Source organism: Bolinopsis microptera, chromosome 5 (assembly GCF_026151205.1).
Source record: "Bolinopsis microptera isolate Bmic1 chromosome 5, MBARI_Bmic_1.0, whole genome shotgun sequence".
NCBI classification, from domain to species: domain Eukaryota; kingdom Metazoa; phylum Ctenophora; class Tentaculata; order Lobata; family Bolinopsidae; genus Bolinopsis; species Bolinopsis microptera.
In genome coordinates, this window is record NC_087076.1 from 7042995 (window position 1) to 7056645 (window position 13651).

The 13651-nt window shown below is 36.2% G+C and overlaps 2 protein-coding genes across 5 annotated transcripts in view; both read right to left on the reverse strand.

The window, feature by feature from the left end:
* Nucleotides 1-9541: 9541 nt before the first annotated feature.
* On the reverse strand, nucleotides 9542-10425 carry LOC134815094 (ras GTPase-activating-like protein IQGAP2). Its single transcript, XM_063823569.1, has 2 exons — nucleotides 10187-10425; nucleotides 9542-9956 (listed from the first exon to the last, which is right to left on the reverse strand). Exons 1-2 carry the CDS (start codon nucleotides 10412-10414, stop codon nucleotides 9837-9839), a joined length of 348 nt encoding a protein of 115 aa, XP_063679639.1. The 5' UTR covers nucleotides 10415-10425; the 3' UTR covers nucleotides 9542-9836.
* A 653-nt stretch (nucleotides 10426-11078) lies between these two features.
* LOC134815095 (ras GTPase-activating-like protein IQGAP2) overlaps nucleotides 11079-13651 on the reverse strand; it is a 41139-nt gene continuing 38566 nt past the window's right edge. For 2 of the 4 annotated variants that reach the window (XM_063823573.1, XM_063823572.1), the window contains 5 exons: nucleotides 12978-13114; nucleotides 12690-12794; nucleotides 12403-12484; nucleotides 11990-12268; nucleotides 11079-11762 (listed from right to left, as the gene is read on the reverse strand). In XM_063823573.1, the coding sequence (XP_063679643.1) occupies nucleotides 11655-11762; nucleotides 11990-12268; nucleotides 12403-12484; nucleotides 12690-12794; nucleotides 12978-13114 (711 nt within the window). In that variant the 3' untranslated portion in view covers nucleotides 11079-11654. Of the gene's footprint in view, nucleotides 11763-11961; nucleotides 12269-12402; nucleotides 12485-12689; nucleotides 12795-12977; nucleotides 13115-13651 lie in introns of all 4 variants that reach the window. The other 2 variants (XM_063823571.1, XM_063823570.1) reach the window with 1 other exon arrangement.

Sequence of the window (13651 nt, forward strand, 5' to 3'; positions counted from 1 at the left end):
TTAGACTTAATCCAATGTAAACAATCTTTAATCTAGGCTTCAACTAGCGCAGTGATCACCCTGAAACAGGTCAAAATTAAATGTATGCGGAGCTTTTTCCTATAATTTATAACCAATTTCCTATAATTTATAACAATAATATCATTATCAATATCATAAGTATCCGACAATTTATTACTGGGCGGCGCTCAGCCTGTCATTCCGCCAAATCTCTATTATGTTTATGAACATAATAGCCTGGAGTCCCCAGGTAAGGACAAACGTGCTGTTGAAAAATGATCTGCAGTCTGCACCTCTAGCAAGCTCGGCAGGCGGTATAAGGTTTTCTGGGCGAAAGAGACGAGAGTTCAGAGTTCATAGTGATCAGCTGCAGAAGAAGAAGCAGAAGGAAGAGGGGAGGGAGGTTGAATTTCTTCTAAATCTAACCAGAGCTCCCTCCCGCGCTTGCATTCACGACAGCAGTACTGACTACTGATGCATGATGGATTTTAAGTAATATTTCAATTTCAATGAGATCACTTTCGCGATTATAACTGCAAACCGAGATACACTTACATTGTACATGAAATTTTGTTCATTTTTTGTGGTCTTATTCTTAATTTTGTCTTAGTATCCACATTTCAACTATAACTCACGTCTCACAGAGAATATGTACAATATAGTTTAGGCTTCCTACCTACCTATGTTGAGATTCGTTAAGCCACCCCACCCTTACCTTTCATATAAAGTTATTCTTATTCAAAAATATTCATATCTGACCAATCTATGGACCAATTAAAGCTGTAAACTTTGGTGCGTATGACCAAGCTACAAGTACAAGTACAGGTAGTGGTACTGGTAGAGCACGCGTAATCTCGGTTTTGGTGTGATTTGGCAAAATTGGACCAAAAATGCACCGGGTCTTAGTTTGTTGGTCCATCTCGAAAACAAGTTCACAAAAATCAGAGTGAACCCATTCACCATTGATGTCTCACTTCCCACGTTTCTTTATGAACAACACTGATTCCCGATCAGGAAGTTATGGTTGACTGATATTCAAGTTAGTGGCATAAAGGGCCAGGGGAACTAACGAGCCGTATTATGAAGCGAACACGTCATTTCAAACTTATGTGTGAGAGACAAATATGCCAAATTTCATTGGATCGTTTCAAAATTAAAATGATCGAATATTTACTGTACAAACTATGAGCAAAATACAAAGTATCCAGCAATATATCACTTAATCTGGGGATGCAGATGCCAAAAAATGTCACCATAGACTGAAGACGATCCTATTACAGTCCTGCGCTATTAGTATAGACTATAGGGGTCGTTCACATATTACGTAATCAATATTTTAGCAATTTTTACCCCCCCCCCCCTCCGTGCTCCGTGATCAACCGTGATCAATAGCCAACCCCCCCCCCCCTCCTGACAGTAATATTACGTAATCATGGCCTGACCTCCCCCACCCTTGAATTTTTTCCCTAGAAATCACTTTTCTCTGTTTCATGCTATAGTCAGTGTAATAAGCGCCAAGCGCGAGCACAGAATTTTTTTGTCCAAATATCGTTTATATGCTTTTTAAAGTGTGCGGGGGATACGGAAGCATCGAAATTCACCGTGTAGCAATTTTCACTCGCTTAATTTGACACTGATATTATTTTTTTTGGGTTTTGATTGTCAATGTGTAAAAACGTTTTCTTACCATCATCCGATGAGTTTTTTGGTCAAATTTTGATACCAATATTTATCTCATCAATGTGTTATGAGTCCTACACCTTCATATTATGAATTCCTGCATTGGTATGCGAGTTATTTCAAAATAAAAATTCCAGTGATCCGCGCTACGAAGAGTTCACGTTCAGATCAAAGTGTTAACGCATTGACTTTTTACATACACATAATAATTTTTGGCGCGCGCGCCAGCGCTAATTCTTGCTAAAAGCATATGGTTCTTATTCTCAGCAAACAACAAAATGGCGAACCTTTTCTTTTTGCAGTACGGCCACGGTCCTTTCGGTCAGATTTCCTTGCAACATATTCGAAAAGCTCTCTTGTTATTTTCGCAACTCTTATGGGATCCAATACTATTTGCACCAGAATTTTATTATCAGACTTTAAGCTGCAGGTTTCATGCTTATTTTTTAGCTACTAACTTTATTATCTACTTAAACCATGCTAAACTATAGTGAGGCCGGTGAGTACAAGTTCAGAGCCATAAGTTTAAGTTTAAGATTTCATCCAGCATGTATAATTATTGTATATATACATACTGGATAAAATCTTAGATATACTACATCCGTAAAATAAGCTATTGTTTATAGCTTGTACGTAAAATAAAAAGAATGCCTTCCTAGCAGTAACAGCAGTACAGAGGTCAAACTGAAGTTTAAGTTACATGTCTAATGGAAGAGGGCATTTCTCTGCTATTTTTGTGATTTCAAAAATAAACGGCGCATTTGATTGCATTTGATTGAACTTAATTTCAATTAAAACATATGTACAGTCATTAACAGTCATATATGAAGCTCAAATCGAATATGAAGCTATAAAATCAGACCCTTAATCGAATCGAATCGAGAGATGCTTATACAGTTTAAAATTTTGAAGTTAAAATGTCTATTTTACTAGCAGTCAATATAATATTTGTTTCATACAACAAGACTTGCTGAATAGCAAGGTTGCGGCTGCTTTTTAATCATTCCATAGATGTAAGTTTTAATCAACGGTGAAAAATGTACAGCCTTTAAGTCCTCTTCATTTGTACCCCTCAAAACTGGTTAGCGTTTATGTAACATTTGTTTCTCGTAAACAATTTTATTACATCATCAGATAAGAAATATTTTTAAAACCATTACTCATAATATGTACTATGATTCGAATAAATTTATAACAAAAATACAGCAGATTTCCTTCTCAGTTAGATATCAGCAATAAAGTTTAAGTTAAAATACGTTCCCTAATCCTTTCACAAGACCTTGCGAGTTATGATATTAAGAATAATTCAAGTTGATGCCGGACTTATTAATATTCAAATAACTTATTAATATTAAAATAAAATGGGTAGGCATTTTTTGTCCTGTGAAATGTGACCTCGAAGGACGTATTTAAGATTTTTAATCCGTTGAGTATATTAAATTACGGTAGTTCGGGAGGTATCCACTTTAACTACATAAATTACCTCAGTATGTGCAAGCTTTTTAAATGTTAAGGAAAAGTGACCTTTATTCCCTTTATCAAGTGCAGTTATCCTGGATTATCATAACTGGCAACATGACGTACAATTATTATCCGTTTAATCGCTTATGTAATGGACCAAATCTAATAAATCAAAAACGATGTTTAATATGTATAATCATGTAAGATGTATGATCCGTTGAAATGGAGTTGGTCCTCCCCAAATTGACGCCATGTCGTCTGCTTTTTTTATACTGTCGTGTGCTCACTCTTAAATGAGTTAGGCAAATACAGAATAAAGCGGCGAGACCGATTAAAACTTTGAACTAATTACAACACTACAAATTTATTATATTTATTGAGAATTATGTAATGTAACGTGATGGAAATATTTTAAATGGGCATATCCTGTCCAAACCCAGGATGTACCTACTACATGAAGAATTCGTTTTAACTTTGTTTGAAAAGCATTAATATAATATAACGGCTCGTTGCCGATAAGCGCAGATAACTGATATATATACGTGATTGCAGTAAGATAAATTCGGATTTCCGACAGATTTATTAAGTGTGGAAATGGCCGTTACATCTCAAAATGCGAATAAATATAAAACCTAACCTTACACGTCCTAGATACTGATTTTGAAGATATTGATATGTATGGTTATCGTTTCGGTTTAGAGCAATGAGCCAAAAAATTCCTTGTGAACAACTTCAGCATATGCAAAACTGTCTGTGCTGGCTGTACTTTTTGTGGGAGAGCTGTCTAAGAGCTCTTGCAGTCTTGCAGTTCTTTCATTGTTTCTTCCTCGTCAATAAGATCAATGATATCTCGTTTGGGTTTTGAGTACGGTGTGGTACTTCTTTCTCCAGTTCTAACAAGTTGAGGTTGAAGTTGAAGTTGAAGTTGAAGTTGAACTTGTGCTTCTTAATCTTCTTATCCTGATTGAATTGAAATAATCATCGTTAGTTTATGATATATAAGCCAATTCTTTCCAAGAACGAAATGCTTGTTAACATACTATTTTAATACTTTCAACACTACCATATAACAAATAGTTTGAGATCATGAATACGATCTTGCTACATTGAAACGTTGAGTAAATTCATTTCCTGATAAGAGCATTTTTCCTTGTCGCATCAAACGGGATCAATACAATTTTACACAAGAATACATTAACATACAGAGTTAAAGTGAGGTTGGGAAGGTAATAAATTTAAATTTCTCTGAAGGTTGGCGTCCACTTTAATTCAATGTTTTTAGAACTTACTAACCTTTATTACACAGCATATTTCCAAAACAATTAACTTCTAGGTAAATGCAACAAAACATTATGATCTGAGTATTAAATTACCTTTTCATCTTGAGCTTTGTCAGCTCAATCCGACCCTGGCATCTATTGACCTTCGTAAATCTCCATTTTCTCCAATAATAAATTGACATCAAGTCTTGAAAATTATTCGAGAAGAATCTCGAATAATTTAGTTGCAGCGTGCCACATGGCTATCTAAACTGCAAACCCTACCCATTGCTGAGCAAGGCCTTTATCTTCTCCGACGAGCGGGATCATCAATCTGTATTAATCCCGATAACACTCGACCTCTGCCTGATCCAGAGGATGTCACCATTTTACCTTCACAGAGACATCGAACGCTGTAAGAAAATGACGATCAGACCTCGTTATATAGAATCAGTACCTGAAAATATTTCATATGAGATTTAAACCGATTGCCTTCATTTTACGTTTGGTCAGAGTTATCCAAGAGAGGACAGTTGATATTAACATTGTCAAAAAATGATGTAAGGAAGTCAACCTTTCTTGTCCTTATTTTGAAGAACTATACCTCTATTAGATTTCAATATTCTTTTAGAAATAAGTGGTAGATTATTGTCCACTGTCCAGCACATCAAACCTCAAGTTTAACAATGCTACCTTAAAGTCACAAAAAAGTGACAGAATTACCATTTTGTGCCTCAACAATATAAATTTAATGCAGAAAACTGGTATGGGCTACTATATTTCTTGTATTAATCAATTCCAACAATAATAAGGATATGGATGTGAACGAAAAATTATCAAACTTTCACAACAAATTATGTGGCGACATTAACAATGCATGCCCTATTTTGAAGATCACCATACCTCTATTAGAATTCAATATAACTTTTTCATCATACAAATTTCGACAAACTGGTTATCTTCCAGCAAGGAGCAAACAGAGTTATAATATTTTTTGTGACAAAATTAACCTATTTTTACCATGTAATAAGATGTTTCAATTATGACACTGTAAACGTATAACCACCACATAATAATTTATGTGACTGGTGCGTGGTTGTATTAGTGTTAATTGATTAAGCATTAACAGGAGGACTGTAAACTAAATATTTATTTTCAAAATCTTTCTTTTTCTTTTTAGTAAATTATATTAATATTATAAATCAAAACCTTATGATATTGTTATTATCTTAACAGTTACTGTTGCAAATTAAGATTTTAAATTTACATTCCTCGTATTCCTTGTATTCCTTGTATTCCAGTACGTAATATAGGGTGTTTAAGCTGGTATTTCAATATTTGCTCAATTTTGGTTTTAAAATCTTCAGACTTTATGCTGTTGCATTTAAGAAAATATATGAGGAATGTTTAGGGCACCCTGACAAGGAATTCTGAGTAGTGCAGTAGGATTACTTGATGATCTGGAAGTACTGGGAATTACGATAATATCATACAGTCGCACAAATAAGTTTACTTTGTCACAAAACTCTTGATGATATCTGTGAAAATTGAGCAAATATTGAGCAAATATTGAAATACCAGCTTAAACACCCTTTATTACGTACTGGAATACAAGGAATACAAGGAATACAAGGAATACAAGGAATACAAGGAATACAAGGAATACAAGGAATACAAGGAATACAAGGAATACAAGGAATACAATGAATACAAGGAATACAAGGAATACAAGGAATACAAGGAATGCAAGGAATACAAATTTAAAATTGTAAGTTACAGCAGTAACTGTTAAGATAATAACAATATCATAAGATTTTGATTTATAATACATTAATATTATTTACTAAAACATTATTTGCCTTACGGTATGATGAGTTATAGTTTTGTTCACTTTTACACATTTGCTCACATCACTCACAGTCAGCCGCTCTGACATGGTTAACCACCTTCCTTGTGTTGTTGGTTAATCATATGAGCGGGATATAAATAGCTCATTTCATTTCATATATTGTCTTAAATACAACAGCAAAAAGTCTGAAGATTTTACCATGTTCTACGACACTCAATGTGATGATCCGTAAAATAAGATATGGACTAATAACTCAACAATCTAAAGCATGTTGACTTTAAAACCATGCTCTACCCCACTTAATGTGATGATTTTGAACAATTTCATGTCCAAGATGAACATTTAGTATGAAATGTGTCAATTGCTACTCGCAAGAGCGTAAGAAGTTTTTGGGGTATTATAACTCAATAACCTGATGTCTGAGGATTTTTAAATAACACTCTACCCACTCAATGTGATAATTTAGAACACTTCAATGCCCAAGTTTAGCTCCTTACTCCTTACTCTAATCAGAAACTGAGTTATTTTGATTGTAAGTGCTGTTATTGTTACTCGCGAGAGCTCAAAAGGGTGTGGTCATATGACAGTAGTAACTCATTAACCTGAAGTCTGAGGAGTTAATTACGCTCTACTAAATATGATCATTTAATGCCCAAATTTAGCTCTTTTATACTCCAATCAGAAGCCGAGTTAATTTGATAAAAACTCAACAGCCTGATGCCCAAAATTAGTTCCTTACTCCAAACAGAAACCGAGTTATATCAACACTGAGTTGAGAATCTCAACTCATTGTTTTAAAAACACTGAGTGGAGATTCTCACTTCGTCAACAATATCATTAAAATAATGATTGTCCCACTCATAAGAGCGAAGAAAGATTATCAAAACAACAAATACATTGGAAATAATGTACTTACTTGACAGAGTCAAAGGAAGCAGTTCTCCCGATTCATTTGCTCATTCTGATGTGCCAAAAACATTCATTATGAAAAGTAACGAAGTGAAAATTAATTAAAGTGAGAATTATAAATAAATTAGAATTATAATTAAATTTACACAGCAATACAATAAGAATAAAAATAATTTAAAGAAGCTTCAAACTGCTGTGCAGGACATTCAAGTCAGTCAAAAACTGTTAGAAGAATACCTTTCGAGTATAGGCTGGACATAAAATCAAAACATATAATATGTCATAAGCTATAAGTTAATGAATATGGTACAGTGAGATATAACATTAAACTTTGGGTATATGAAGGTAACCATTAAATTTAAAATGATACGAAAATTACATAGATACCCACTTGGCACTTTTATATTTGTTGTCAGAATTATGTACAAAGAAGTATATAACCATAGAGTGAAAAATGGCAACCGGTCAGACGTAAACGGATAAAGTAGAGAGACATATGTCATACAGTTCTATACTTCTTTAATTAAATTAAAATGAGGTAGGCAGTCATAGACTTGCGGCTTAGTTTGGTCAGTAAAACACAGGGGACCCTGCTACTTAACAAAAACTCCGAAACACAGAGTAAAATCAAAGATCAAGTGAATAGCAATACTGCTAGAACATGCTATGTGCTGTACTTACTTACTTTACTTGCTTTTGAACGAATTCTTTGCAAAAATGATATTTGTGCCCAGCTTTAATTTAACCAAGCAGCTGAACTTTAAGATAGGTCATAAGCTGAGCGATAGATTTGAAAACTTAAGTGATTTGTAATTGCCAATTTACATTAGCAAGGCCCTATCATGTAATTACAGTGTATAATCAAGCACAGAAAATATTCCACTTTAAACAGTTTGATAACATAAAAAGAAACTTCAAGTAGATAATTGCAATAAAATAGTGGACAACTCTTGGTTTCAAGCGTTTCAAACAAAACGTTTATGAAATCAACCAGAAATTAACAGTGAAGAAGCGAATAATGTGCGCATAGCGCTCGATTTCTATCGTCGATTCGATTTTTTTCATGCGTATGACGAGTGCGCGGCGTAAAAATCGCAATCTTGATGAACGCTGAGCTAACATTGCTACACGGTGGATAAAAATTATTTACATCTTGACTAAAACATTGATATATAATTTTGTACAATCGGAGAAAAAAAATTCTGTGCTCGCGCTTGGCGCTTATTACACTAACTACTACCCTGATCATGCTATTATGAATCATAATACCACGTTAAATTTGTCGATATTGAAACCACTCAGTTTACCGGATACCTCGAACACACCCACTTGATCAGTTGATGAGAACTCTATCGTAACTGCTTTGAAGGAACTAGTTGGAACTTCCTCGATCTCCACTAGGACACCCTTCTCGTAAAGCTTGTGGGCACTGTATCGTGCAGTTTTCCGCCTGTCTCCCTTCTTGGACTTTTTCATGCTACCCTGATCATGCTATTATGATGAGCCGAAATCATTGTTATGATATCCGGCCAAGCACCTCCTAAGGGGCCATCTACTTAGGACGTCCGCCAAAATCGCAGATTTTCAGACCACCCCCCTCCCCCTGTCCGAATTTTCAAAACCACCCCCTCCCCCGGACGTCCGGATTTCCAGCTACTTTTAAGAGTACAAATAAAACCAATTCAAATTCATTGTCAAAGAGTTGAAATAAATGAGACTTTTTCGTTAATTCTGCCAAAATTTCCGGACGCCCCCTCCCTCTGTCCGAAATTCCAAAACCACCCCCTACCCATTTGCCGGACGTCCTAAGTAGATGGCCCCTAAAATACTTACTATTATAGCCAGATATTCGATCAATTCCTTAATTTTATCACAAACAGAGTGATATTGAGTGGAATTTGAATTAAAATATTGTCAAATTGTTATTATTCTAGAGGAAAAAAGAAAATTGTGATTACGTAATCAACGACCAAACCCCCCCCCCCCCCCCCCCCGTAATCAACCGTAAGCATTTGGAACCCCCCCCCCCCTCGGCGGATTACGTAATATGTGAACGACCCTTTGTTGAGATTGATTCTGTCAATCATAAATTTAGATACTTTTTGAACTATAAGTTAGAAAAACAGTATATTTCATGGTAGAAAGTTAGAATTCCATTCTCCAGAATCACATTTATACCAATTGCTAGGAAAGTACGGCTTTTCGCCCTTATTAACTGAGTAAAAAAACAAAACATGTCACAAAATAGAAACATCGCCTTCACAGATTGGTAATTCAATCTCATTGAAAGTTCTATTAAATTACTATTAAACTATTGCTATTAGATTGAATTATTATTAAGATCTAAATCAAAGGAAACTAACATCATTCATTCTAACACCAGTTGTTGTTCCGTGACCGCATTGTCGATCAAAATGTTCAGACGTTGAATGTTAAATGAGAAATAAAATTGATTAATCTGTGACGCTATGAAACTCGCACATTATCGCACGTTTGTCAACAAACTCTATGCACCATGACTGATAGGCGACGTCTCTTGCATGCAGCTCAACATATCAAAACTCAAACTCGGATTGGGTCATACTATTGATGCCTCTCATGATGTTAAAACCGAGTTAAAGTTTGTGTTAGACTAAAAATCAAGTAGATTTGAGAGACTCGCGTCTGCTCACGTCTGCTCACGTAGGCTCATGGTAGACTCCGTAGAACTTCTTGTTGAGAAAGGATATGAGAAGCTTCACGTTGAATACCACCCCGGAGGCCTCGAACTTTAACGTGGACACTCTTTCGTATTGAAGCTAGGAGAAATGTCACATTTAGAAGGAATAGATTTATAAAATGTATGCAAGTTTCGGGCGCCCAATTTTACTCAATTTGAGCTCCGCCCCAACAGATTTAAAAAATGAACAACAGCCGGAAGAGATTAGTCTGCAATTGTCATAACTCCATCTATAATATCATAAAGTATATGGAACTTAAATTGATGGAAAACTCTGGTACCTGTAGCAAGTTTTCGAAAACCACGTACCTGTAGCAAGTTTTCGAAGACCACGTTAAATTTGTCGATATTGAAACCACTCAGTTTACCGGATACCTCGAACACACCCACTTGATCAGTTGATGAGAACTCTATCGTAACTGCTTTGAAGGAACTAGTTGGAACTTTCTCGATCTCCACTAGGACACCCTTCTCGTAAAGCTTGTGGGCACTGTATCGTGCAGTTTTCCGCCTGTCTCCCTTCTTGGACTTTTTCATGCTACCCTGATCATGCTATTACGATGAGCCGAAATCATTGTTATGATATCCGGCCAAGCACCTTCTAAGGGGCCATCTACTTAGGACGTCCGCCAAAATCGCAGATTTTCAGACCACCCCCCTCCCCCTGTCCGAATTTTCAAAACCCCCCTCCCCCGGACGTCCGGATTTCCAGCTACTTTTAAGAGTGCAAATAAAACCAACTCAAATTCATTGTCAAAGAGTTGAAATAAATGAGACTTTTTCGTTAATTCTGCCAAAATTTCCGGACGCCCCCCTCCCTCTGTCCGAAATTCCAAAACCACCCCCTACCCATTTGCCGGACGTCCTAAGTAGATGGCCCCTAAAATACTTACTATTATAGCCAGATATTCGATCAATTCCTAAATTTTATCACTAACAGAGTGATATTGAGTGGAATTTGAATTAAAATATTGTCAAATTGTTATTATTCTAGAGGTAAAAAAGAAAATTGTGATTACGTAATCAACGACCAAACCCCCCCCCCCCCCCCCCCCGTATATATAGTAATCAACCGACCGAAGCATTTGGAACCCCCCCCCCTCGGCTGATTACGTAATATGTGAACGACCCCTTATTGAGATTGATTCTGTCAATCATAATTGTAGATACTTTTTGAACTATAAGTTAGAAAAACAATATATTTCATGGTAGAAAGTTAGAATTCCATTCTCCAGAATCACATTTATACCAATTGCTAGGAAAGTACGGCTTTTCGCCCTTATTAACTGAGTAAAAAAACAAAACATGTCACAAAATAGAAACATCACCTTCACAGATTGGTAATTCAATCTCATCGAAAGTTTTATTAAATTACTATTAAACTATTGCTATTACAGTTTTACGTTCAACCATTCGCTGATAACAAAATTATTATTAAGATCTAAATCAAAGGAAACTAACATCATTCATTCTAACACCAGTTGTTGTTCCGTGACCGCATTGTCGATCAAAATGTTCAGACGTTGAATGTTAAATGAGAAATAAAATTGATTAATCTGTGACGCTATGAAACTCGCACATTATCGCACGTTTGTCAACAAACTCTATGCACCATGACTGATAGCCGACGTCTCTTGCATGCAGCTCAACATATCAAAACTCAACTCGGATCGGGTCATACTATTGATGCCTCTCATGATGTTAAAACCGAGTTAAAGTTTGTGTTAGACTAAAAATCAAGTAGATTTGAGAGACTCGCGTCTGCTCGTGTAGCGGGTTACTCCACTCCGTAGAACTTCTTGTTGAGAAGGAATATGAGAAGGTTCACGTTGATTACCACCCCGGAGTCCTCGAACTTTAACGTGGACACTCCTTCGTATTGAAGCTAGGAGAAATGTCACATTTAGAAGGAATAGATTCATAAAATGTATGCAAGTTTCGGGCGCCCAACTTTACTCAATTTGAACTCCGCCCCAACAGATTTAAAAAATGAACAACAGCCGGAAGAGATTAGTTTGCAATTGTCATAGCTCCATCTATATCATAAAGTATATGGAACTTAAATTGATGGAAAACTCTGATACCTGTAGCAAGTTTTCGAAGACCACGTACCTGTAGCAAGTTTTCGAAGACCACGTTGATTTTGTCGATATTGAAACCACTCAGTTTACCGGATACCTCGAACACACCCACTTGATCAGTTGATGAGAACTCTATCGTAACTGCTTTGAAGGAACTAGTTGGAACTTTCTCGATCTCCACTAGGACCCCCTTCTCGTAAAGCTTGTGGGCACTGTATCGTGCAGTTTTCCGCCTGTCTCCCTTCTTGGACTTGCCACCCTTCGACAGGTTGTTCACACACGCTTTCACATATTCTTGATAGTAGGTAACCTGAAAAAACAAAAGTTACTGTTTCTGATTTACTCCTGGTAATTGTTGGTCAGGCTCACACGAATTTATATGTTAGGACGTTGTAGAAATGGCGTTTATATCGTTACCACAACAGAATCTCTTGAACAACTTACGGCTTCACCGTAGTATTTTTTCTTTTTGCTCATACGTTCCACCGTTTCTCCAATCTTTTTCAAATCTTGTTTTCTTCGTTGTCTAAGGGGAGATAATAAATGTTTTACGTGGGGAGGCAGTGTGTTTTGGATTAAAAATTAAAATGAACTATGAAGGCACCTAGTGTTTACTGCCAATCAGTTGGCCGAAAATGTTCATTTATTGCTATAAAGAAATTTTCATTGAATACCTAAATATGATTGACTTTGTAAAATTCAAAGATGTAGATATCAGTTTTCGTTATTACCTGTATTTCCGCTGGTTGCAGATGTCCTTTGCGATGGACGTCAGTATTTCTTGGTAATCTTCAGTAGGAGTTACTAGTTTGTGTTGTTCTAAAATTGTCAAATTCCTGAAAAATAACACATCATATTTTCCAATATGACAAAATATGTCATTCACAGGGTTAATGATATGCAGCAAGCAGATAAGGGATGAACAACAAAAAACTGTTGGCATTTTGAGCTATTTAATGATTTTACAAAATAAGAAAGAACAGGGGGTAAGAACAGGAATAAAATAAGTTAAAACAAACTTGAGGATATGCTCTTTGAGTTTCTTGATGGTATTATCATTGGGGTCAAATAGAGCCATTTTACTGTTTTTTTCCTCTTCGTTCGTTTTCTCATTTTCTGCAGCTAACCGTCTGCTGTGTATCGCTTTGTACAACTCCTGAGTACAATAAAATGAAGCCGTTTATAACAATAATTCGTTTCCCACATGATATTGAACTCTCTGTGGGCGTCTATACGGCGAACCTATATTAATTAATACTTTCAACACTACTATGTACATAACAAATAATTTGAGGAAGCGATGTAACAGAACCAATATATTTAAAGTCCCAATTCATCGCAGCCCGCTAGTTTTACTGCCTCATAAACACTCGGCCGATCTGTAGTCCGTCTTTGTAACAAGTTCTCAAAGAATGTCAAAAATGTGATGGTGAACCGGAGCGAGGTTGTGTTTTGATTGATGATGATTGTTCGCGGGTTCGTGTGATCAGTGAATTGCACTTGATATCAGTGGTTGCAGGAATTCAGTCACGCAGCAGGCCAGTGTTGCAAAAATGGGATCAACTAGCACGGTATGAAGTGCTAGCTAGAAGACACGTACTGCAGTGCGAGATGGAGTCTTCGGTCCTAACTAAGCGGCGCGCAACGCATCTCGTAATCAATTACGTGACGAGTTACGTGCTATGGTTCATGC